This window comes from Phascolarctos cinereus, unplaced genomic scaffold, assembly GCF_003287225.1.
Source record: "Phascolarctos cinereus isolate Bilbo 61053 unplaced genomic scaffold, phaCin_HiC Scaffold_5;HRSCAF=322, whole genome shotgun sequence".
NCBI classification, from domain to species: domain Eukaryota; kingdom Metazoa; phylum Chordata; class Mammalia; order Diprotodontia; family Phascolarctidae; genus Phascolarctos; species Phascolarctos cinereus.
The window spans coordinates 295,249,932-295,276,803 of NW_027555958.1; the positions used below are offsets into that span (position 1 = coordinate 295,249,932).

General features: G+C 44.3%; 1 protein-coding gene across 4 annotated transcripts; it reads right to left on the reverse strand.

Moving 5' to 3' along the window:
• Positions 1-24: 24 nt before the first annotated feature.
• Positions 25-26,872, reverse strand: RUNDC3A (RUN domain containing 3A). Of its 4 annotated transcripts, XM_078155971.1 has the most exons (13): positions 26,738-26,872; positions 13,994-14,070; positions 13,193-13,288; positions 5,338-5,453; positions 4,691-4,824; positions 4,184-4,269; positions 3,308-3,397; positions 3,098-3,178; positions 2,578-2,743; positions 2,265-2,422; positions 1,064-1,195; positions 749-855; positions 25-648 (listed from the first exon to the last, which is right to left on the reverse strand). In XM_078155971.1, the coding sequence occupies exons 3-13, from the start codon at positions 13,270-13,272 to the stop codon at positions 506-508; spliced, it is 1,293 nt and encodes a 430-aa protein (XP_078012097.1). In that variant the 5' UTR covers positions 13,273-13,288; positions 13,994-14,070; positions 26,738-26,872; the 3' UTR covers positions 25-505. The 4 variants fall into 4 exon arrangements, with proteins under 4 accessions (XP_078012097.1, XP_078012099.1, XP_020852940.1 ...); XM_078155973.1 differs by lacking the exon at positions 26,738-26,872 and having other exon boundaries at positions 13,994-14,075; XM_020997281.2 differs by lacking the exons at positions 13,994-14,070; positions 26,738-26,872 and having other exon boundaries at positions 13,193-13,549.

The window sequence follows — 26,872 nt, forward strand, 5'->3', positions numbered from 1 at the left end:
TCCCAGGCCCACAGACCAGTCACATCATTTCTTCAACTTTTATTTTTGCCTCTTCTCCACTGAGCCACCCAGGGGGCTGGGGGAAGGGGTGGATGGCCCACAGGGTTTCCATAGAGACAGACAAGAGACAAGTGGTAAGGAGTGGGTGCTGCTAACCCAACTCCCCAGGTTTTAGAAGGGAGAGAAGACTGCCAGGAAATCGTGCCCAAGCGTTTCCTTCTCCCCCTCCCCAAGAGCCTGTTGTAAGGATGGGGGAAAAGAGTGAACTCAATCCAAGGCCTTTCCCCTCCTCCCGTCCCAGTGGTATTGCAGGACCTTCCCCAGACAGGTAGCTTTTCAGTCCAATCCCGCGTCTCTCCCCTTCCTCCCAAGCTGCCAGATCAGCTGTGGCTCTTCCAGTGGGAAGGGAGGAGTGATGATGAGTGGAGGTTGGTAAAGGTGGCCCCATTATCCACAAGAACTGAGGGGAGGGCCGCATGTCCAGCTCGGTGGGGCAGTGCTTGGCTCAGCTCGGGCTCAGGGCTGGGCTGCCCTCTGGACTGTCACTCACGAGGCACTCGTTGGATTTGAAGCTTGCCAGGGACTTGCAGCTGGGAATGGAAGCCAGAGAGCCACAGAGGCCCAGCATGGAGGGCGTTGGGTCCTTCCCTGGGAAGAAAGGCAGATGAAGTGGCAGACTCAGTGCCCTTAAGGGAAGAAGGGGAGGGGCCAGCACTCATTGGGGGCGGGGGATTTAGAGGGGACTCACCAATGGGACCCCAGGGTTCCCGGTCCCGTTTGCCCTCTCCTAGCCGTTGGGAATCAGAGCTCAGGCTGGCCTCAGCAGACAGCTGCTCAGTGCTCATAAAGCTGTGTCTGTCGGGTGGGCAGATAGGTGGATAGGATTCACACCCAGGAACCTCCACCTCTGCCCTACAGAGGGGCCACCAGGAACCCAGGAGCAGCCAGCATCCTCTGTCCCTCCCCTTCTCATCTGTCTAAATGCTCAGGTCTGTGTTCTAAGAAGGGACTATTCCCCAGAACCCCAGAGGTAGGGAGAAAGCCTGGCCCTGCTAACTGTTACCTCCGGTAGATCTTGGGGTCGTTCCCTGCCTCGTTCCCATTGAGTGTCCCCAGCGATGGCCACTGTGGTGATGAAGTGAGCTCCTTGGAGACCTGAGCTAGCGGGGCATTTTCACAAGGGATCAGGCCTGTCCTGGGGGAGAAAGAGAGTCAGACTTGGAGGGCGGTCAAGTTCAAAGTAGAGAACCAAATTGGAGAGTTTAGGATTACTAGATGGGTCAGGAAGGTGGTGTGGCTTGAAAGAAATAGGCTTGAGGGGAAAGGACAGTAGGTGTGATATTTGGGTGCCCTGAGAGTTAGTGTATGTATGAAAAGGGATTTGAGAGGGACGGGGATGAAAAGTGATGATGATAGGTCAGGGGGGAAGTTCTTAGAGTTCGATCCCATGTGGGTCAGAAATGATGTGTCACATTCAATTGGGTATGGAAATTTGTCTAACCCCGAAGGAAAATAGGGGGAGAAGGGGACAAGAGAGCAGGGGGATGACAGAGAGGAGGGCAGATTGGGAAAGGGGGTAATCAGAAGCAAATACTTCTGAGGAGGGACAGGGTCAAAAGAAAGAATAGAATAAATGGGAGAGCAGGATAGGATTAAGGGATATAGAGTTAGTTTTTCACAACATGTCTACTATGGATGTGTTTTGCATAACTGCACACGTACAACCTATATTGAGTTGCTTGCTTTTTCAATGAGGGTGGGTGGGGAGGGAGGAAGAGAGAAAATTTGAAACCTAAAGTTTTAAAAACATGTTTGAAAAAAAATGTTTTCACATGCTACTGGGAAATAAGAAATACAGGAAATGGGGTACAGAAGTCTATCCTGCCCTACAGGAAAATAGAAGGGGAAGGGAATAAGAGAAGGGGGGAGAGATAGAAGAGAGGACAGACTAGGGGAAGGGATATTCAGAATGCATGCCATCTTGGGGTGGGGGGGAGGAGTGAGATGGGGTGAAAATTTGGAATTCAAAAACTTGGAGTGAATGTTGAAAACTAAAAATAAATTTATATTAAAAAAAATTATGTGTCAGTGAAAGGCCTGAGGGAGCAGGAAAATGATAGGAGAGTAAAGGATGGTGAGGGTTGCTTGGTAAACATCATTGATGTGGGTGAAGAATGGTGGTTAGTAGCCAGGTTGGAGGCAGAAGGGGTTAGTGGAGCAGCTGGAAGTCATTACGGGAGCAATGGAGACCAGAGAACACTCACAGTTGCTCTTGCAGCTCCAGGATGACCCCTTCTAGCTCCCGCTTCTCCAGCTGATTCTGCACGGTGGCCTCCTCCAGCTGCAGCTGCAGCCGCTTGTTTTCTGCTTCTAGGTCCTTTAGCTGAGATTCTCTAAGTCGTACAAGCTCCTCTAGGTAGCCCTGGGGGAGAAGGGACCCGGGAGACCTGCTCAGTTTGGGCCCTGAGGGCAGCACTGCCTCGCTACCTGATTTACTTCAGGCCAGCTTTGGGGGAGGAGTTGAGGCAGTCCTGTGTCCCCACCCTCTTGATCATCCCTGTCCCAATTCCTGGGCACCTTCTGGGCATAAACAATTCGAAACTTCTGCTCCATTTTGTGCCATTTGCTGTACCAGCTGTCTTCATCTGTCACCAGGGGCATATAGGGGTGCTCTGGGGAGTTATCCTCACTGGTGCTGCTCTCCACGCTGTGTCTCTCTTCTTCATCGGTCAAGTAATCATAGCTGGAAGGACAGGGACTGAGAGCTGTGTACCTCGTCCCACGCCCATTACCCATAGCTCTGGCAGAGCTAAGGCCGAAGCACTTGGGCTGGGAGGCAGGTCATGAGTTCTTGGCATCATCACTCCACCCCCCACAAACTTCGGCACCTTCAAGTGGGGCAGAGGGGTGAGAACTGGCTACTGAAATCCCTCTCCTTTTGGGTAGGAGATTGTGCAGTTAAAAAGGGCAGGGGCACTTAACCCAAGGCTGTGTCCTGTTGGGATAACCTGATTGCCTTGGTTCACCCTCTTTCTCTTGCCCCCATACCTGTGTTGAATGGGCAGGATACCTGGCAGGTGGCAGGAAGGCATCTCACCTTTGGGTGAACTTCAAGTAGGGGGTGTAATCAATCACAACTGGAGTCTTCCCATCCATCACCTCTCCCTTTAAACAGAAGCTGAGACAAAGAAACCCCAAGGTGGGCAGAGGGGTGCATATGACAATGGAGAGGCTAGAGGATATAGGAGAGGGATGGATAAGGAGGGGAAGAGGAGAGGGAGATGGGGGGGGAGGAATCCAGACCCACCTGAAGTCGATGGCGCTAAGCCCAATCAGCATCCCTGTGAGTACTGCAGACTCTTCTCGAAGCATGATGGCCCCAGCATCATAGAACCTTCTGGGGTGGGGGAGGCACTGTGATGACTCCTGCCCCACAGGTTCCAGCCCTTCCTCCCGAGGGGCTTCTCTCACCCTATTTATCCCCTCCAGAATTCTTCGACCTTAGACTCTGATAGTAACTCTTCACTTAGGGCTTTAAGGTTTGCAAAGGGCTTTCCTCACCACCCTGTGAGGTAGTATATTATCCCCATTTTCCAGCTGATGAAACTGAGGCCCTGGGCATCTCCTTCCCACCTCCACCACCCACCTGATACTAGAACCCCTTTCCCTGTTGAAGGATACCTCTCCTGTCTGGCTGCCCCTACACAAGTACAGTCCTCACTGCAGCACAATCGAGAATGTTATCTCCCCTTCCTACCATCCACTCCCAGAAGTCTAGGAGTTCCCTGAAGGCAGGGACAGTGTGTCCTCTACCTCTCTAAGCTGCCAGCCCAAAGCCTAGTCCACAGGGGCTCCTGAGGGAGGGTGTGGTTGTACGAATGGGAGTGAAATAAGTTGAGTGAGATCAGCTGCAAGGGTGCACAGGTCAGCTCTCCACACATACAGGCCTCCTCCATCCTCAGCCACTCCCCCTTTTTGCCCTGGAGCACCCATGCAGCCAAAGACAGTGAAGCCTTCAGGAAACCCATGCAACCTAGGACTTGTCCTTGAAGGGTGTGTCAAGTAGCTAGGGAGTGAATGCACTTTCTCCAGAAGAGCAAGAACTAAGGAGGCCTAAAGTAGAGTAAAGCTGTGCATGCTGGGGCCTGTTTTCAGAGGTAGGAGGGCACAGCAGGGCTCTGACCTGGTGGTCCGGGTATCTCGAAGGGCTGTGGAAATATACTCTGACATCCGTTTCTCCATCAATGCCACCCGGATCCAAGCTCGGCCCTACAACCCATAGATCATCATATGCTACCCCTGCAGAAGGGGACAGTGGAAGAGTACCCCCCTTCCCCCACCAAGGAACATACATGTTCTTTTCTCATCTCTAATTCTGTGAGTTCTTAAATCTCCACTCGTCTAGCCTGGGGATTTTGGGGTTGGAGATGTGTGAAGCCTGTGGAAAGGGAAGTGGGAGGGCTAGGGAAAACCCAGGAGTTTTGGATCCATAGAAGGAGAGCTGATAACATGATCAGTTATCTAACCCTCCCCATCACATAATGCCTAGCCTAAACTAGCACACAATCCTCCATACCTGGGCACAAACCACTGCAGGCCTCCATCCTTCATCCTCCCTACTCTCCGCCCAGTTTGCATTGGCTCTCTGTCCCAGATACCAAATGGAGTCATTGGGGTCCTCCCCCCTCACCTTGGCACGGGCTGTGCTAATGTTCTCCATGTTCTCGATGCTGCTCACACAGTTGTTGGGTACCTTGCTACAGGCCAGCCGGATGTAGTCCCAGAAGCCCCTCTGCCCATCAGAGCTGAACCAGCTGACAGGGCCTGGGGGTGGGGGAGATACGAGGCTGGGCCAGGGACATCATGGGGAGGACCCACAAGGGCCAGGAGGATGAAAAGCATAGACGTACATAGAAATGTGTTTACATATGTAATGCATACATGTATGACATATGCACCTACAAATTGTACACACTTGTACTTTGACACATGAATGACTACTAATGCATACATGGGCATTTTTACTGTGCAACTTTGTGGTCTGCATTATGTGCTACTTGGACAGTGTCTTGTATGGGCAGAAAGTATGAGTAAAAGCCTACCTGCCCATTCGAACATGCACCCCCAATCTCCCCATCCATCTGCCCAGCATCTGATGGGGATGGGGGCAAGGGAGTGGGTGTGGGAGTGTAGGCTCAGGACCGCAGGAAGGAAGAAAACTATGAGGAGCCCTCGAGGCTGTTGTGTCCAGGGATTAAGGCCGCCAGAGGGTTGTAGCCTGGAACCTGGAGGTGGGGAGGTGGGGAAGTTTTGAGGCTGGGTAGGAGAGGTGCACACCTTTGAAACGGTGACTGAGGATTTGTTCTAAAATGGCTGCAAAGTTAACAAACTCCTCCGAGGAGTCGTCGATAGGCTCAGCCGTATATTTTTCCAGTAGAGTTTTCACGGAGAACCTAGGCACACAGGATGACAGGGTGTCAGGTGAGAAGGCAGAATGGTAACTGGGAGGAATGGGGTGCCAGAGCAAGCTTGGAGCAGCAACTAGTGAGATGGAGACCAGTAATTGGGTGGGTGGGAAGGGGCATCGGAGGGTAGAGGAGAGTGACAAGGGGGTGTCAAAATGGAGCATCAAGCTGAGAGGAGAATAGGACAGCAGGTGGGAGCTGGCAGGTGGGAGGGTGTCAAAGGGGGGGCGGCACACATTGACACCGGGCATGGGTAGAGCCATTCCCCACATTCACTCCCTCCATCTTAATATTTCTTATTATTTGTTCTAAGGGCAGAGGGCAAGGAGCTCATTTGCCCAGCTCCCCCTCCTTTCCTCAGAGGCTCCTCTTTCCCTTCCCCTCCCCCATGCCCTTGCCTCTTTTCTTTCTGGGCGCTGCTCCAGCCACCCACACACCAGCTGCCCTGCACCCCAGTGGTGCCAGTTTGAGTGGGGGAGAGGGATGTGGGGTATGGTACAAGCAAGAAAAGGAGGGGGGGTGGCGCTGAGGACCTGTTGGAGTGAGATGGGAGAGAATGGGCACTTGATTCCTCTGGAGAGGGGAAGGTGAGGGGTGGGGGAGGAGGGAACAGAGGCTTAGGACCATCAACCTCACTATCCCTCCATCCTCCCTCAGGAAGTAGGAGGAAACCAGAAAGAATCAGGGGGGTGCGAGGGTGAAGGTTATAGCTCTAAATCCTGGAGTGGATAATGGGGCTGGTGCTTGCAGGGATGGGCCAAGTGGGCTATCCCCAAGAGCATGAGCTACTGGGCTTAGGCTGGGGTTAGACTGTTACTCAGCTTTTGAGCAGCAAGTGGCTTTTCCAATGGAGCCTTCTACTAATCAAATAAAGTACACATTTGCTCATCCTAGCACTCAAGGCCCTCTACTCTGTCCCCAACCTAGCTTTCCTGCCTCAAGTGGAAGTGTGGTCTGGTGGATAGGACACTGGACTTGGAGTGAGACCTGTGTTCAAGTCCTGCCTAGGATACTCACTAGCGTTGGGACCCTAGGCAAATAGTTTAACCTCTCTGTGCCTCGTTTTCCTCATTGGTAAAAGGAGGGGGTTGGATTTAATCATGACCTTCTTGCTTTGCATCTATGATTCCATGATCTTTATCTTAGCATCCTCCCCTTCACGTACTTGACTTTCTAGCCAACTGAATGCCCTTCATTCTAGTCTATCCTCTCTTGTCTCATGCCCACCTCATATTTCTCATAGCAATGACTTTCCATTTACCACAAGGTGTGTGTTTAGGTGTTGCATACCCCCTAGTCAATTCAGTTCAATTCAACAACCATTAAGTGCTTACTGTATGCCAGGCACTGTGCTAGGTGATGGGGATGAAAAGACAAAAATGAAATAATTCCTGCTTTTAATGAGTTTAATTTCTTGTGGCAATGCAATATATGTAATATGTAATATATAATATAGGCAGAAAAGTAAATACAAAGCAGATACACTTCTGTCTTTTAGAATCCCTTGATTCCTTTAATGCCCAACTCAAGCATCACCCTCTCTATGAGTTTGTTTTTGAAACCTCTTCCCTCCAGATGCTAGTGCTGTCCCCCCAAATTAGCCTTATTTGTCTTTTACATACTTATATATGTACATAGGGATAGGAGCTAGACATGTTCTTTCCTTGGTAGAGTGAACTCCCAGGTGAGGGAACACCTTTTACTGATGCAGAGGAATGCTTTTTCTGAAATTTATTGTCTTAGAGAATAGCACAGCTGAGCAGAGGCATCAGCCTCAAGCAGCCAGCAGCCAGAATGAGGCTAGAACTATATTAAAATGTAATTGGGAAATGCTTAACAAAATAAATATACAATACAGCAGAGATAATGCTAATTTGTGGTTTTCTGAGTCAATATGCAGCCTGCTAGGATCCTTGATATTACTGAAAGGTTAAGTGATTTGATCCCCTTGGCATGGTCACCCAGAGGTGGGTCTTGAACCAGAGTCTTCCTAGATTCAAGGCCAGCTCTTGTTTTCTGTGGCATGCCTCCTTATATGTCTCCCCTAGTACTGTGTCAGTTCCTTGGGGCAAGAGACTTTCATTTCTCTCTTTGTATCATCAGTGCCTGGTACAGCACCTGGCAAATAGTAGGCACTTAATAATTGCTTTGTTGATTGATTGATGACAAAAGTAAATTTTAGGAAGGAGAGAATACAAGCAAATGGGTGGGTCAGGAAAGGCCTCCAGTCGGGTGACTCCAGAGTTGTGTTTTGAAGGAAGATAGGGGACTAAGTGGGAGAGATAAGAAGGAAATGCACTCCAGACACGGTGGGTAACTTGTGTAAAGACTCTGTAGTGGGTGATAAGATATTCCTTCTGTGTCCACAGCACTCTTTACACTTTAGTAGAGACTCAATATATTTGTTGCATTAAATTGCATTATAACAAATTGAATTGAGTGAACCTGTAGTTCCCCAATGCCTGATTCCTATATCACTATTATTATGTTGTACCTGACTTTACGGAGCCCACAAGAGTCACCTGGCTAAGTGATGATGACTGACATTGTTGTATAAGAATATCACTATTTAGATAAGGTAGAGTTGGGTTGGTTGGGATAAGGTTGCACACAAGGTCTGGGTTATAATTTGGGATTGAGATAAGGCATTGAAATGGGTAAAGATTGGGTTTTGGGGATTGTTTAGGATTGAAGTTGCAATGATGACTGGCACAAATGTAGGTAAAAGTGGCATTGAGGGTGAAGTTTGGCTTAGAGTTTGGGTTGTTTTGTGGTCACGATCTCTAGACTGAGAGCAGAGTTGAATCAACATCAGCACTGGGGTTGGACCAGGACTTTCAGAGAATCACAGAATGTTGGAGCTTAGAGATTCTCTACCCTAAATCCTAATTTTAGGATAAGAAAACTGAGGACCTGAATAGTTGCATGACTTCTTTAAGTTTGCCCAGCTAGTAAGGGGTAGAGCCAGGATTCAAAGCCAGTTCTGACTTTAATTTAGAGCTAGAAGGGATCTTTAAGGTCATCTGGTTGAATCTTTTCATTTTATGGATTAGAAAACCAAAGTCCAGGGAGGTTAACATAGGTAATAAATATCAAAGCTGGGATTTGAACCTAAGTTCTCTGACTCTAGACACAGAGTGTTTTCTGCTACACTGCAGTGTCCCAGGTTCTGTCATGTCACTCTCTTATTGGGGAAAAAAACCAATTGGGGCTAGGATTAGGATTTTCTGATCAATTGAGACTTTATTAGGGATACGGAGGGGCTGGGCTTATGGTTTCATCAGGATAGGGAGCTTCCAGGTAAAGATCACACACTCACAGGGTCCCACAGTCAAGATGTGTCAGTGGTAGGACCTGAATCCAAGTCTTCCTGGCTTTCTATCCACTAAGCTATGCTTCCTCTCTGAGGATTGATTAAGGTTGATTGTTTTTAGAAGTCCCGTTGGGGGGTGTTCCTTCATCTGAGAGTTCACTTTACCGTGCAAAGCATGGTTGGAATTGGCTTTGGGGCTAGGGTTATGAGTTTAGATCTTTAACGGGGCGTTCACATCCCCTTCCTTTCTGGCTACTCTCTTACTTTTTATGGGATTGGGTTTCTTGAATGAAAAAGAATTTCTAGTTGAGGTGGAATGGTCTTAGCTGAAGCCAAATAAATGGGATTGAATGTACAATTAGGGTTAGGATCAATATGGCAACCATAGTGAAAAATTTTTTCCAAGCACATAAATTCCCACGGGAACCATCAGGCCCAAGGTACAAACAAAATGGCTTCCACCCACAAAAGACACCGTAATAGACGCTCTTTAATAAGCTTAGACAAAATGGCAGTTTGTGAGATAGTGGAAGACCTGAGGCCTTGGGGAGAAACCCTACTAAGGGCTTTTAAGAGTATAAATGAACTCCATGACAATAATGGGGTTCCAAGAACCGTATTGGTTTTCAAGCCCATATAGTCAGTGTCTACTAGTCTCCCAATCCCATTTCCCCAATTCTTCATCTCTATTGTCTCTCTGACTGGAGGTTTCAAGTCGGGTGGGGAGACCCCAATCAATCCCCACCTCTTGTAATTTTTGTCCACATTCAACTCAACAGTCATTTCTTATATCATAATTATTTCACAGTTCTATGAAATGTACAAGGCACTATTCTAGGTGCTAGGAATACAAAAACAAAAATGGAAACAGCCCTTGCTCTCAAGAAGATTATACTATTCTAGAGGAGGGGAGAGATACAGATGAAATGGGGTAGCTAAGTGGCACAATGGATAGAGTGTTGGGCCTAGAGTCAGGAAGTCAAATCTAAACTCAGACAGTTACTAGCTGTGTGACCCTGGGCAAGTCACTTAACCTTGTTTGCCTCAATTTCCTCATCTGTAAAATGAGATGGAGAAGGAAATGGCCAACCACTCCAGTCTCTTTGCCAAGAAAACCCCAAATGAGGTCATGAAGAGTTGTCTGCAACTAAACTGAACAACAACAACGCACAGATGAAATAATTTGGGGGGAAGAGGATTTGGACAGAGTATTAGCAACCAAATGGATCAGGAAGTAGCACCTGAATTATGATCTGAAGTAAATTATGGAATCTAAGAGGAAAAAGTGAGGAGGGAGTGCCTTCCTAAAATAGAGAACAGCCAGTCCATGCAAAGGTAGAGAGGTGAGAGATGGAATTTCATGTAAGGGGAACAGTTGGCAGGCTAGTTTTACTAGAACAGAGAGTGTACAATATGAAACAGACAGGAAAGAGAGGTGGGAGCTAGATTGTGGATGGTTTCAAATGTTAAGCTGAGGATTCTGCATCTTATTTTAGAGGCAGCCAGGAGCCAATGCAGATTTTTGAGTAGAGGAGTGATGTGGTCATATTGGTGTTTTAAGGATATAAGTTTGGCAGGTGTATAACAGATGTATTTAGAAAACAGGCCAATTCAGAGTTTTTTGTAATAGTCCAAGTGAGAGCTAGGGAGGGGGTGTGGTTGTGTTCAGAGAAAGGAGGAGATTGATGTGAAAAATACTGTCAAAGTAAAAAGCCTTGGCAGCTGATAGGATATGGGTGGGTGGAGGCCATAATGGAAAAGGAAGAATAAAAGATAACTCAGAAATGGATAACTGGAAAAGATAGTGATGCCCTCACAAGACACAGGGAACTTTGAAGGGAGGGTGGGTTTGGGGAGGGGAAATAGAAATTGAGTTGTTTTCTATCTGTTGAGTTTGAGATGCCTATGAGACATCCAGGTGAAGAAATCTGGGAGGCAATGAGGGATTGGTGTTGAAGAGGGAGGTTAGATCTGGATACCTAGATTTCCGAGTCATCTGTAGAGATGGTAATTGAACCCATGGGAGCCAGTGAGATCCACTGAGAGGCTTTAGGGAGAGAAGAGAGCCCAAATATAGCCTTGGGGGATGCCCATGTTTAGTATTTGGGAGCTATAGGATGATCCAGTAAAGAAAAAAACTTCAGAGAGGCCCAGTATGGGACTTAGTAGTTGAGATTATAGGATCATAGATGTAAGGCCAAAAGGGAGCTTAGAGGTCATCTAATGTGAGCCCTAACCCTTTAATTTTACAGAGGCCTAGAGAAGTTAAGTAACTTGTCCAAGGTCACACAGGAGTGTTAGGTCAATGGCAACGTTGGGGAGAATAGTGGGATCAGAAGACAGACTGGAAGGGAGTGAGGAAGAGGTGAGGACATGACAGCACAAATGTAGACAAGCCTTTCTAGGAGTTTGGCTCTGAAATGGAATACAGTAATTTGAAGGGATGGCATGGTCAAGTAAAGGGTTTTTGAGGAGGGGGAGATGTGGCTATATCTGCAGGTGGCAAAGAAGCAGCTGGTGGACAGAGAACTCAAAGATGAGAGAGAGGACTATTGATGTGGTTAGCTTCCTCTGGAAAATAACACAGGATCAAAAGCAGAGATACAGGTTTTAGTCCTAGCAAGGAGAAAGCCCAGCTCTTCATTAGAGATAAGAGCAAAGTAGGAGAGAATGGGGGATCATGAAGACAGGTTTTGAAATGTAGAGGAGGGGAAAAGATAAAGCTAAAGGTGGATAGCCACGTGACAGGCAAGAGGGGCAAAGTGAGTGAGAAAGGGACATAGGAAGTGGATGAGGAGACCATGAGATATAGGGACAAGCAGATGAGAGGCAGAAAGTATTTGGGCTAGGGAGAAGGGGGCCTGCACTTTGGGTCTCATGAGTAAATTTGCATAAATGCTAAGACCCCTGGACAGTGTCATCAGAGACTAAAGCCCAGTTAGCTGGTCACCATGTGTTCCAATAAGGAGGTGTCAGAACCAAGGCCTGTATTTAGAAAGATGTTAATAGTGTATGTGGCAGGGGACAGGCTTGACTCCTGGATATGGTGATAGATTTAGTTTGGGGGAGCCACATCTGTCCTCAGAAAGGCTTCTTTTCCCAGGATGGTACCTTGAGACTCCTTGCAGGCATAAGTGTCATGGGGAAACAGCTAACAAGATATCTAAGGAGGGAAACTGGGGTAGGATGTGAGGATGGAGAAGGTGGCTCATCTCTGAGCCACTTCTGGCTCCCAAAGTGTGAAGTTGGTGTTGTTGGCAGGGTTTATTTTGGGCATGGAAGCAGAAGTAATTGAATCACCAAAATACTAGGACTGGGCAGGGGGCATTCCTTGGACATTAGGGAAAAAGAAGCTCTGAGAGGAGGTAACATCCCTTCAGACCCCTAGCTGCACTTCTCCTATGACCCTTAGGTCTCTGGGTCTCCTCCCACATAATCAGCTCCATTCCTCTCTCCATTCTCTCTCTCCCCACCTCCTATCCCCCACTTAGGCCTCTGACATAACTTGTTCCTCCCTCCTCCCACCATGAAATGGATTGAGAGAGACCCTCATGATCTGAGAGTGGGCACACTCTAATCTTTCTCCCACCCTAGGCCCAGGTCTCACAAGTGGGCTGTTTCTTACTGGTGCCCTTTGATATCCTTCAGGACTTGGAAAGATTTGGGTGCCCAGTTTCCCCTATCATTCAAAGTAGTTGGCCCAGGTTGTACAATGTGTGCCCAGGGATGATGGGGCACTGTCCATGTCCTGGGTTGTTAGTGAGGGTAGTTTTCAAGCCCATGGTCCCACCACGGATGAGTCTGCTTGAGATGTCTAGGCCAGCAAGGAAAAGTGTCTCTGTCTTTTTCTGTTCTTGGAGTGAAAGGAAGTCATGTAGGAGGGGAAGGGCTGTGCTGAGGGTGTGATAGGCACCATCCATCAGGCTGACACTCTCAGTATGTACCTGCTCCTTATACCCACCCTCCCCAGGGTGGCAACCCTTCCCATCCCTCCCCCTCCAGTTCTCTCTCCACTCCAGCTATAATCGTACTTTCTGGTCTTTACAAGAAGCTTCAACGTCAAATGAAGCATCTCCCTTTGTCCCCAAGCTGGGCACCGACCCTGGAAAGATCTAAAAGGGTGGGGGACAAGTCTCTTTATTTCTTTCCTCACTTTGGCTGACCAGTAAGCAAGCTTGGTATTCATTTTGAGTATTTTGCTTTCTGTGGAATGCTTTATGCCCACAATGGCCCTGGTCCTAGGAGCCCAGCCTGTATTCAGAATAAATCCCAGAATAGAATCGCCCTTCTCCCTGCCACCCCCCACCGCCAGTTCTCTCCACCCCAGCTCTTTTCATTTGTCTTGTCCCTTCATGGTCTAATTTTCTCCCCACAGGCCCTAGCAACCATCCGCCCACCCCTCTCCTTTCCTCACCTGCAAACGGTGATCAGATTCCTCCGCTCCACGGCCACGTTGCGAGAAGACGCTTTCTTAGAGGACAGTCCCAGAGCCATGGTGGACTGGACGCAGCTGGATTCCATCCAGATGTGGTGTTGCCGCCACTGCCCGCCGCCCCTCTGATCCCTGGGCCCTCCGTCCCTACCTTTACCCCGCTCCCTGGCAGCCCTACCGGCTCAGGGCTGGGCTCTCAGCCGGCCCCAACCCCCTTCCCCTCCCTGGCCATCACCCTGATTCCACACTCAGAGCCCTCGGCTCCCCACCCCCTCCCTCCCCAAGTGGCTGAAGCTCCGCAGCAAAACAAGGGCCGGGGAGGGAGCTCTCCGTGGTGCTGAGCCTGCCTGTGCCCTGTTCTCCCCCTCCCCACCCCCACCCTCCCCTCTCCCTGCTCCACCTCCTCCCTCCCTCGATGACGTAAGGGCCTCTGGGTCCCGCCCCCCGACAGGCTAGGGACCAATCCGAGGAGGGGTGCAGGGGTTGGGTGTTAGGAAAGAAGGAAGGACCAGGGCCGAGCATGGAAGGGGGCCCTTGAAAAGAATGGAAAGCTACGTTGCCAATTCAGCGGACTGGAGCAAGGGGGGGTGGGGGAAGGGGCAGAAGAGGGGAGGAGCTTAATAGCCACAGCCCACGCCCTAACTCCGGGACAGGCTCTGAGTTGGTATCTCTATGTCTCTAATCTCTACCACCTGGCCTTGGGCATCTCTCGATCTCTGAACCTTGACCGGGAGACCTGACACCCTTTCGTATATCACATCTATCTGTCTGACCTCTTCCTACCTGTTTGTCCCAAGGAAACGCAGAACCAGGATCTGTTTGTTGGTCTCTGAGTGAAGGATAGCACTGGATCCAGGTCCCTGCAGTTTGCAAGAAGAAACCAGAGAAACATGGGGATGGGGGTGGGGGAGGTCATGGTCATTCTTGAGCTAGTAGTGTGTTGAGACAGCTGCAGAGGGTACCAGCCTAGGTACCAGCTTCTCTAAGTGACACCCCCCCACACATACCCCAGCATCCCCTGTGGAAGGCAGGGCCAACTGTCCAGATGGGAACTGGCATTAACCTTTCCACTGCCAGAGTGTGCCTCCTGGTGCCATCTGCCAGCTCTGAATGAGGCCATTGACTAGGCACAGAGCCACTTGGGCCTTTCCTGTCACATGGGCCCCAGCCAGCCGATCATAGTCTCCCTCACCCCTGGTGAAGTGAGGAAATTAAAGCAGAAACCTAACTTCCTCCCTGCCTCTCCCCACATACCTTCCATGCTACCACAACCTTCTCTATAAACAACTTTCACACAACCCTTGCTCCCATCTACCCATCACCTTTCTGCCTTCTAAGCTCACCCAGAAACTACATCCTCCTTCCCCATTTTTTCCCCTAGATCACTGATTGCCTGGTATTTCTGTCCTTCAAGAAGTTTTCCTAGATTGAATGAGAAGAGAGGGGTTTCTCTGTTCCACCTCAATGTTCTACTCCAATTTGTGTGCTGCCCCCAACCCTGTCCCTTATAGTGCTAAATCATAAGATTCTATGACTATGGCCAGAAAGGTTTTTTGTTTTAAGATTTTACTCTCTACCAATTCCAGGCTTCAAAGATCCTGTCTGGCCTCCCAATCTGTAGCATTCACCTTTCCTTACCTTTCTTAATTCCTGACTCACCCTAGGGACTATCTCTGCTTAGATGTGCAACTGGGGTCTGTCATCATATTCTTTTTTTTTTTTGTGAGGCAATTGGGGTTAAGTGACTTGCCCAGAGTCACACAGCTAGGGTTATGTATCTGAGGCCAGATTTAAACTCAGGTCCTCCTGATTCCAGAGGCAGTACTCTCTCCACTGTGCCTCCTAGCTGCCCCTGTCATCCTACTCTTAAAGAGCAAATATACTCCTCTCTTCTGGTTTCCTATTCTAGTTCCAATAGTACCTGACGTATCTGACCTGATGTATGTGACCTAATTCTCTCTTGCTGCAATGTAAGTCCATTTTCTTTCACTTTATCCCTTTGGGCAATAACAGATATTGGAAAGAATAGGTATTCCTTCAGCCTGCTTTCCTACCTCTCTATACATATCCAAAATCTTGGAATCCCAGATTGGAAAAATTGTGAGAAAAAAAAGCAAGAAAGAAGTAGGTCAAACTTAGACCAGTCCACTGATAGGGCAGATTCAGAACTGAAATAAAATAAGACATTTGTAGTTCATTCAGCAATTAACAAAAGGAGATTTACTTCAGTCATAACGGAAGGCTAGGCAACAAGAATAGGTATTGAGGCCATCTCAGGTTGATTCAGCGAAGAGAAGTTCCCTTGCTTGAGTTGCTATTGATGACCTACCAGCCAGGCATCCAAGAGGATTCTGGGAGGTACCTCTGGTTAATTTGTACCATGTCCTGGCTCCCTCAGGCAACAAGGCCTTGGTAGCAAAAGGCTGAGCTTTTAGTCCCCTGACCAATCACAAGTCTCAAGGATGGTCTCAATATATTTTAAGGAAAAAACTAGGTTCATCTATTGCTTGATGGCAGAGTTTTTAGGGTCTTCCTGAAAACTAGAAACAGACCAAACAGAAATCAATGATTCCATGAGACAGCCGGAAATATTAGAAAAATTTAAAAAACTGAAAAAATAGAAGAAAACATTAGATATATGATATAAAAAATAACTTACTTGGAAAATGCAGCAGGAAAGATGATTTTAAACATTTATTTATTTATTTATTGCTATATTTTAAGTTCTAAACAGTCCCCCTTCCTCCCTCTCCACCCTGCAACAGAGAAGGCTACCATTTGACATGGAGGTATATATACACACACAAATATGCATGTGTGTGCGTGCACACGTGTGTGTAAAACCATACTATGCATACTTCTTTTTATCATTTCTTACTCTAGAGGTGGATTGCATCTTCTTTCATAGGTCCTTTGTAGTTGATTTGAGTATTTGTAATATTAAGAATAACTTAGTCGTTTACAGTAATTCTCTGAACAATATTGCTGTTACTGTATACAATGTTCTCTTGGTTCTGCTCATTTCACTTTTCATTATTTCATGCAAGTCTTTCCATGTTTTTCTAAAATTAACCAACTCATCATTTCTTTTTTTCTCCCCATTTGATAGTATTTTATTTTTTCCAATTACATGTAAAGATAGTTTTCAACATTCACCTTTATAAGATTTCGAGTTCCAAATTTTTTTCTCCCTTCCTCCCTCCCCTCTCCCCTCCTTAACGCAGCAAGCAATATGAAATAGGTTATACAGTACAATTATATTAAACATTTCCACATTAGTCATGTTGTGAAAGAAGAATCAGAACAAAAGGGAAAAACCACAAGAAAGAAAAAAAAAGTGAAAATGGTATGCTTCGATCTGTATTCAAACTCCATAGTTCTTTCTCTGGATGTGGATAGCATTTTCTATCATGAGTCTTTTGGAATTGTCTAAGATCATTGTATTGCTGAAAAGAGCTACATCTATCAAAGTTGATCATCGCACAATGCTGCTGTTACTGTGTACAATGTTCTCCTAGTTCTGCTCACTTCACTTAGCGTTAGTTCATGTAAGTCTTTCCAGGTTTTTCTGAAATCCACCTGCTCATCATTTCTCATAGCACAATAGTATTCCATTACATTCATATACCACGACTTGTTCAGCCATTCCCCAATTGTTAGGCATCTCCTCAATTTCCAATTCTTTGCCACCACAAAAAGATAAATATTTTTGCACATGTTGATCCTTTTCCCTTTTTATGATCTATTTGGGATACAGAGCTAGTAATGCTATTGCTGGATTAAAGAATAGGTACAGTTTATAGCCTGTTGGGCATAGTTCAAATTGCTCTCCAGAATGGTTGGATCAGTTCGTAACTCCACCAACAATGCACTTGTGTTCCAATTTTCCCACACTTTTCCCAACATTTACCATTTTCCTTTTCTATTATATTAGAGACTCTGAGGTGATACCTCAGAGTCATTTTAGTTTGCATTTCTTCAATCAAAGTGTTTAGAGCATTTTTTTCATATGACTATATAGCTTTGATTTCATCAAAAAAGTGCCTGTTCATATCCTTTGACCACTTATCAATTGGAGAGTGACTCATCTTCTAATAAGTTTGACAAAGTTCTGTATATATTTGAGATATTGGAATTCTATCTGAGAAACTATCTCTAAATTTTTCCTCCAATTTTCCACTTTCCTTCTGATCTTGGTTACACTGGTTTTATTTGTACAAAACCTTTTGAATTTAATGCAATCAAAATTATCCATTTTGTATCTCACAATGCTCTCTATTTCTTGTTTACTCATAAATTCTTCTCCTATCCATAAGTCTGGTATGTAATATGTTCCATGTTCTTCTAATTTAATTATGATATTTCCCTTTATATCTAGGTTTTGTATCCATTTTGATCTCATCTTGGTAAATGGTGTAACATGTTGGCCTATATCCAACTTCCACTAGACTGCTTTCCAGTTTCCCCAATAATTTTTACCAAATACAGAACTATTATCCCAAAAGCTTAAATTTTTACATTGGTCAAGCACCAAGTTACTATAATCACTTGCTACTAATACTATTTGCTATTTTTTTCTTCTGTTGTGTTTTGTTTCCTCTTTCTGGTGGTTTCTCCTATTGGTTCTAATTCATACTTAAAACATCACTAATGTGAAAATATGTTTAATAGGAATGTATATGTATAGCCTATAACAGATTGTGTGCCGTCTTGGGGAAGGAGGTGGGGAGGGAGGGGGAGAAAAATTTAAAACTCAAAAGCTTATGGAAGTGATTGTTGATAAATCAAAATAAATTAATTTTTAAAAATCACTTGCTACTATTGTAGTCTATATATTATTGTATGTCTGTTCTGTTGCACTAATACATCTTTTTATTTCTTAACCAGCACCAGACAGTTTTGATAATTACTGCCTTATAATATAGTTTAACATCTGGTACTGCTAAACCTCCTTCCTTTACATTTTTCATAGATTACTGTAGTTATTATTATTTAATAATTAACTACTTTAATGACTAATAACTATTAATGTCTTTGATCTTTTGTTCTTCTAAATGAATTTTGTTACTTTTTCTAGCTCAACATAATTTTTTTTTTTGTAATTTAATTGAGATGGCATTGAATAAGTAGATTAGTTTAGGTAGAATTATCATTTTTATTATATTGACTCTGCCTATTCATGAACTAGTAATATTTCTCCAGTTATTCAAATCTGATTTTATTTGTATAAAAAGTGTTTTATAATTATGCTCATGTAGTTTCTGGGTTTATTCTGGCAAATATACTCCTAGGTATTTTATGTTATCTATAGTTATTTTAAATGGAATATCTTTTACTATCTCTTCTTGCAGGGTTTTGCAGGTGAAATATGGAAATGCTTAAGATTAATGTGGGTTTATTTTATATCCTGCTACTTATCTAAACTTACTAATTATTTCAGCTAGCCTTTTAGTTGAATCTCTAGTATTTTCCAAGTTATCATCTATAAAAAGAGATAGCTTTATTACCTCATCTTGCATTCTGATTCCTTCCATTTCTTTTTATTCTCTTACTGCTATTGCTAGCATTTCTAATACAGTATTGAATAATATTGGTGATAATAGGCATCCTTGTTTCACTCCTGATCTAATTGGGAAGGCTTCTCACTTATCCCTATTACAAATAATGCTTACTCATTGTTTTAAGTAGATGCTAAGGAAAGATAATTTAAGAACAATTGGACTCCCTGAAAACTATGGTTTTTAAAAGCCTGTACTCTACATTTCAAGAAATCATAAATGAAAACTTTCCAGATATATTGAAACCAGAGGACAAAGGAAAGACAGAAGGGATCATTAATCACCTCCAGAATAAAATCCTGAAAGGAATAATCCCAGAAATGTCATGGCCAAAATCCAGACCTTCTCTGTGAAAGGAAAAATGCTGTATTTAATGAGAAGCCACAGTCAGTATCACACAAGACCTGGCAGCTTCTACTAAAAACCAAAGGAAATCTTGGTATGCAATATTTCAAAAGGCAAATGATAAAGACTTATAATCAGGAATAATTTACCTGCAAAGCTGAGTAGAATTCTGTAGCAGGGAGGAGGGGGGAAATAGATTTTTAATAGAATAGAGGAGGCTCAGATTCTTATAATCTAGCCAATAGCTCATTAATGTTCAGACTCCTTAAGAGTTTGCCCAATACAACAAAAGTTCTAATAAACCTTGTCTTTGGCTGAAAGAAGGCTTGGGTTGAATTCTTTTGGGCAGGACCTGCATGTTCTGATGTCAGAGTCCCAATACTCTTAAGCCCCTAAACCTCAATATTTCGGTGGCCTGTACAGGGAAACTGCCTAACCCCAACTTCTTCTCTAGCCAACACTGGAAGGTATGTAAGCCTCCCCCTTATTTCTTGCTCTGCAGTTGAGGTTGCTCTCCAAGCACCTAGGAAGGCTTGGAGGTGGTTTTTGGGGCAGACAGTTATGAGGCTGTCTCACACTCGGCCTGATGCTCTCAGGCTCTCAGTTCACTGGATTTGAGGCCAGGGACCTGGGTACACCTTCTACAGCATAGAGGACAAGGACAGATGCCCTATCCAGAAGTGTATGCCCAATTCTGCCAATTCTCTCAGCACTAGAGAATTGGGAAAACTGTAGGTGCTTTTTGGTTCCCTGAGGTTTATTTACTCCCTTCCCTCTATACCCCTGAATCCTCCTTCATGGAGGTTACAGGGGAAAGTTAGAACAGCTAAAAACATCTTAGTAGATTCTGGAGGGTTTGTGGTTGATCGTTAAGGAGTTTTGAAACACCTCCTTACAGCCCTGGTCACTCCCTTCCTTTGAGTCAAGAGGGTATCTGTTAACCCCTCTCACAAGACAAGAGAGTTTCACCCTTTCCCCTTTGCCTTTGATTTTACCCTCCCCCACCTAGGGAGAGGAAGGAGGGAGGAGGGGTAGCAGCTACAGCATGGGCCCCACTGGCGATGGCCTTGGGCCCTGGGGCAACCTTCACCTGGAAGCATCACCTAGCTTCATCACATCCTGCTCAAGGTGAAGAAGCTAGCCTCTGAACTTTGGGTTACCCAAGACCAACAGGTCATAATGAAGAGTTCTGACAAAAGGAGATCCAGTGGCGAAGGAAATAGTAAATTACTCTGGTGTATTTGCCAAGAAAAAACCCCCATGGACATGAAGAGTTAGACAGAACTGAACAACTGAACGACAAAGTCCTTCATAAGTCTTAGTCATTCTAGATAGCAATAACTCGGTAAATAAAGAACTCATCTGATAGACCTTTAATCTTCTGATGAGTAATCCTTGCTTGTGAGAGGACTTCAGTTTTTATAAAAACATTTTATTATGTAATATGGGCAAACTGAGTGCCAGCAACCATTTCTCACCCTCTTTGTGAACTTTATTTTCTTTGATTGTGATTTCTTCAGTACAGGAGACTCCCAGTATAAGTCTCCCTCCACTAATTAAAATTTGTTTCTGGATGCTCATTAGCCATTCTTTAAATAATATGCTCTTGTTGGTGGGGTTGTGAACCGATCTAGCCATTCTAGAGGACAATTTGGTTGGAACTATGCCCAAAGGGCCATAAAACTGTGCATGCCCTTTGACCCAGCAATACCACTTCTAGGTCTGTATCCCAAAGAGATCATAAAAACAGGAAAAGGGCCCACATGTACAAAAATATTAATAGCAGCTCTTTTTGTAGTAGCCAAGAATTGGAAGTTGAGGGTATGCCCATCAACTGGGGAATGACTGAATAAGTTGTGGTGTATGAACGTGATGGGATACCATTGTTCCATAAGAAATGATGAGCAGGTAGATTTCAGAAAGACCTGGAAAGACTTAGGCTAACTGATGCTGAGTGAAGTGAGCAGAACCAGGAAAACATTGTACACAGCAACAGTAACATTGTGCCATGACTAACTTTAATAGACTTAGCTCTTTCAGCAATGCAAGGATCTAAGACTACTCCAAAAGACTCATGATGGACAATGTTATCCACATCCAGAAAAAAAACTATGGAGTCTGAATGCAGATCGAATCATACTGTTTTCTCTCTTTTGTTATTTTTTCTTCTTTCTCATGGTTTTTCTCATTGGTTCTAATTCTTCTTTACAATATTACTAATGTGAAAATGTTTAATGTGAATGTATATGTATAGCTTGCATCAGATTGCATGCCGCCTTTGGGAAGGGAGGAGGAAAAGAAAATTTAGAATTCAAAATCTTATGGAAGTGAATGTTGAAAACAAAAAATAAATAAATAATACAATATGCTCTAGAATGTTTGCAAGGAACCAAAATGAAATTCACCAATCTAGAAAAAAAAATAGAATAGTGGAGTTTCAAACGTATCCAATAAAAAGACAAGTGAACAGGAAGTTTCAAATACAGACACAAGACTCAAGAAGAACCTGAAAAGGTAAATTTGAGCAATTGAAAGTGGTTATGTGTTAATGCAGGCAGCTAGGTGATACAGTGGGTAGAGTTCCAGGCCTGGACTCAGGAAGACCTGAGTTCAAATCCAGCCTCAGATAATTACTAGCTGTGTGACCCCGAGCAAGGCACTTAGCCCTGTTTGCCTCAGTTTCTTTATTTGTAAAATGAGCTGGAGAAGGAAACGACAAACCACTCCAGTATCTTTGCCAAGAAAACCCCAAAAGGGGTCATGAAAGTCAGACATGACTCAAAATTTCATCATGGAATTCTTTGAAATTGTGACCAGTCATTTTGTTGATCAGGTTTACTAACTCTTTCATGTTTGATTATCTTTACAAAATTGCTGTTACTGTGTACATTGTAATCCTGGTTATGCTCACTTTGCTTTGCTTCAGTTCATATAAGTCTTTCTAGATTTAGCTTCATCATTCTTCATCATCTTCATAATTTCTTATAGTACAATAATATTCCGTCATATTTATATACCATAACTTCTTCAGCCATTCTCCAATTTATGAGCATCCCCTCAGTTTTAAATTCATTGCTAACACAAAAAAAGCTACTATAAATATTTTTGTACATATGAGTCCTTATCCTCTTTCTTTGCTCTCCTTGGGGTATAGATCTAGTGGCAATATTGCTGATTCAAAAAGTTGTTGTTGTTTTTCCTTTGTTTTGAAGAGGATCAATGACATCACGGAGTGATGCCTTCACTAGAAGATATTTGGATTTAAGTGAGGCTGAGTTACACAAAGTCATTAGCCTCACTCTCTGTTCCAGAGTCATCAAAGTCCCAGTGGCGAGACAAAAATCAGGATGACTGGCAATGGCCCAGAATGCAGTGGATGACCTTGGCATCTTCTGACCAAGCTCTAAGTGCTCCATAGCACCTGCTTCAGCTACCTTCATGGCTACTGGAACAAATTGTGCTCACCGACAGGTCTGAGGTCTATTGGATATCTTCAACCTGATTTAGAGCATCTGCTGAGATGGTTTTGCTGGGGTGTGGCCACTGCGCGTGCTACAGCTTCTTGGAGCCACAGTTAAGACCTGGGTGAAGGTGAACACCAAAGGTGGTTGAGCAGCCCTGAAAAGGGCTTAGCAAGCCCTCGCCCCAGAGGTTCTAGTTCTCCCTAAACACCCTATACACCACTTCAAAGGGTATGCACAGTTTAGTAGTCTTTTGGGCATAGCTCCAAATTGCTTTCCAGAATAGCCGAATTAGTTCACAGCTTCCTCAACAGTGCATTAGTGTATTTGCTTTCCTACATCCCTTCCAGCATTTGTCATTTTCCTTTTTGGTCATATTAGCTGATCTGTGTGAGGTAGTATCTCAATTGCTTTAATTTACATTTCTTTAATCAGTAGTGATTTAGAGCATTTTTTCCTATCACCATAGATAGCTAGCTTTGATTTCTTCTTCTGAAAACTGCCTGTTCATACCCTTTGACCATTTATCAGTTGGTTTAATAACTCATATTCTTATAAATTTGACTCAGTTCTCTATATACTTGCAAAATTAGGCCTTTATCAGAGATACTTGATGTAAAAAAAAATTTCCCCAGGTTCCTGCTTTCCTTCTAATCTTGGCTACAATGGTTTTGTTTGTACAAAACCTTTTTAATTTGGTGTAACCAAAATTATCCATTTTATATCCCATAATGCTCTCTGTCTCTTGTTTGGTCATAAATTCTTCTCTTATTCATAAATCTGACAGGTAAAATGTTTCACATTCCCTTAATTTGCTTATTATATCATCCTTTGTGTCTAAATCATGTACTTGTCTTGACCTTATCTCTGAATACAGTATCGGATATTGGTCTAAACCTAGTTTCTGCCAAATTTTACAGTTTTCCCAACAATTTTTGTCGAATAGTGATTTCTTGTCCCAAAATCTTAGACCTTTGGGTTTGTGAAATATTAGATTGCTATGGTCATTTACTACTGCGTAATAGGTACCTAATCTATTCTACTGATCCACCACTCTATTTTTTAGCCAGTATCAGATTATTTTAATGATTACTGCTTTGTGATACAATTTGAGATCTGGTACTGCTAAATCACTTTCCTTTACACTTTTTTGCATTGATTCCCTTGATATTCTTGATCTTTTGTTCCTCCAGATGAATTTTGTTATGATTTTTCCCTAGCACTATAAAGTAATTCTTTGGTAATTTGAATAAGTAAATTCATTTAGGTAACACTGTCATTTTTATTATATTGGCTTGGCCTACCCATGAACAAATAATACTTTTCCAGTTATTTAGATGTCTTTATTTGTGTGAGTTGCTTTGTAATTGTGTTCACATAGTTTCTGTGTGTGTCTTGGCAGGTAGACTCCCAAATATTTTATTTATGCTGTCTATAGTAATTTTAAATGGAATATTCCTCTCTATCTCTTCCTGCTGGGTTTTGTTAGTAATATACAGAAATGCTAAATACTTACGTGGGTTTATTTTATATCTTGCAATTTTGCTGAAGTTATGAATAAATATTGGTTGAATGAATTCCACAAAAATAAAAGCCATTGACACTTTTTTTTTTTTGGTGAGGCAATTGGGGTTAAGTGACTTGGCCCAAGTCATGCAGCTGGTAAGTGTTATGTGTCTGAGGTCGGATCATTGAAACTTTTTTTTAAATACATAGAGCAGAATAGAAAAAGTTCAGAAGGAAACACAATCTAAATAGTTTTAAAAGCAGCTTGTGGGATTTATCATATACTTTTAATAAAGCAAGCAGTGTGAAATGGACATTCATGATCTCATACATAATCCTCTTTTTGAATTCTGTGGTGTGTGAGATCAAATGAGATAATATTTGTAAAATTATAGCACAATGCCTGGCACATGTTAGGTACTATAAAAATACTTATTCCCTTCCCACCCCACTCCCCATGAGGAAATAAATAATTGGGGGGTTTGTGGTTACATTCAGAATAAAAAAATTAAATTAAATTTTTTTTAAAAAAAAGAAAAAGAAACATCAGAGCGCCCAGCTCTTCTTCAGTCCGAAGGCAGGGGCAACTCTATGGACTCCTTTGCCATTTGAATTACTCAGATAGCTCTGGGATTTAGTCAGTTCAGGAATTCCCTTCAGTGATGTAAATTGTAACCCATCTATTCCTGCCCATCTTATCTAACTCATCCATGCCCTCCCATGAGGCTGACAAAGGAGGTCTACCCAATATACTGGAGACCTTCTTTGCTTTCTCCTGACATCTCAGGAGTACCAGTGGAGCACACTGGCTGTCCACCTGTCATCCCTTTCTCTTTTACATGTCATCGGTCTATCATGCAATTTCTTAATGACACCCTTTTGTATTATTAGGGCACACCATAGGTTGGGGTGTTAACCGTTACTTTCATAAAACCATTTTAACTTCTAATTTCATCCCTTCATCTACATTGCCTCTATAGCCCAGAATCCTTGTGTGTGTGTGTGTGTGTGTGTGTGTGTGTGTGTTTCAAGTCTTATGTTCTTATGCCTCTAGTTTTCCCACCAACCAATACTCATACCACTTTTCTTCCCTAAATCCTTTCCTTCACCTTCCTTACCAACTGTCCTCCACGTCTCTCCCACCCCAGGAAGCCTATCCTGATGCACACTCCCTCCCCTACTGTTTTACTAGCCTATCCTCATCTATACCCCCGATGGCCAAAGCGCTGTCCATTTGGAGAGCCTGCCGTTGGTTCTGTGTGCTGTCTGCTTCTGGAGCTCCCCAAGGGTGGAGTCTGTCTTCCTTCTCTAAATCTCACCCCAGTGTCCAACGAAGGGCTTTGGCCACAGCAGGAGCTCAGAACTGAGAATGGACTGATAGATTCATTCTCTCTAGAAAGCAAAAGGGAAGATAGGAGAACACACCCACATTTCAGAGGAACCAGAGTCACAGAACCACAAACTATCAGTGCTAGAGGGACCTTAAAATTCAACTAGTCCAATCCCCATATTTTACAGATGAGTAAACTGAGGCTCAGAAAGGAATCCCACAGTTGAGATGATTAGTTTCTTGAATCTAGCCCTTCTGTCCCATCACAGACCCTGAAATCAACTGGCTGCTCTAAAAGAGGACCTCCTTCCCTGCTGTGTGTCCCATACCCCAAATCCTGGCAGTCCAGGTTGCTGTCCAACCCCCTTTCCTCCCAGCCTGAGATGGGGGAAACGCAAGCAGCAGCTTAGGGTAGGCAGAACCACCTAGACCCCCTCCTTTAACCTAGACAGGTTACAGACGTAATGGAGGAACAGACCTCCACTTGCTTCCCAAGGGGGAGAGAGGTTGAGTTGGGAACCCTTACTGCCTCCCTATCTGCTCTATTCTCTCCCATTTCCCAAAGCACGGAATCACAGGAGGCTGACCCTTTTCCCACCTTCACCTCCAGGGTCTTAGAGCTTGGTTTACCCAAGTTTTTCCAATGACACACTAATAATTAACGTCCTTAATTCTCTCCCCACCCGCTGGAGGCACCCAGAGATAGGACTTGGAAACCCACAGCCACCTCTGCTTTATTCCTGGCTCCGCCCCTGGGCTTCTCTGAGCTTCTGTTGGTTAAGTCCCAGTAGAAACTGAGGAGCGAAATAAATGAAAGAGCTTCTGATTGGCCAAATCAAATTCTGTTTTTTAAAAAGAAAGGAGATGGGACTGGTGGGTGGGTGTGTGGGGGTGGGGGGACGACGGAGTAGGGATTCTGGAGAAAGGTGGAGACTGCTAATGCGGATGAGCAATTTTTTCCCCAGTCACCCTGGTTTGCAATTCAGTGTCATCTTCCACCCCTGACTCTCCCTCACAATATAGAATCTTGTCAGATCTTGTCAGTACATTTCAATTCCCTTCCTCCCTTCCCCGCAGACGGCGACCACCCTAGTTCAGGCCCTCATCTCCCCTCCCGTTCCTATTACAATAAATCCCTAATTCGTCTCTCAACCTCAATTCTCTCCCGTCTCCAGTCCATTTTCCACCCAGCTAGCAAAGTCATTTCCCCCAAAAACGAATCTGACCGCGTCACTTCTTTGTTCAAGACGCTTACGATTGTTTAAGTATAAAATACTAATCTTCCTGCTTGTCATTTAAAGTCCTTCATATTCCGGCCCCATCCTACCTTTCCAGTCACGTTATTTCACCTCACCGTCTCCAGGTTTCAGCTCAGCTGGTCTGTATGCTTATGCCCAACATCCCGTCGCCCATCTCTGAGCCTTTGTAAACGATGCCCTCTATTCCTGAAATGCACCCCTTA

Bases quoted from the DNA above. Each gene is read 5' to 3' on its own strand.
- RUNDC3A (XM_020997281.2), bottom strand. From the start codon at position 13,299: ATGGAATCCAGCTGCGTCCAGTCCACCATGGCTCTGGGACTGTCCTCT. The intron at 2,744-3,097 runs GTGAGATGCCTT...CTGTCCTTCCAG, and splicing joins TACTTGAAGTTCACCCAAAG to CTATGATTACTTGACCGATG. The intron at 649-748 runs GTGAGTCCCCTC...CTTTCTTCCCAG, and splicing joins GGAACCCTGGGGTCCCATTG to GGAAGGACCCAACGCCCTCC.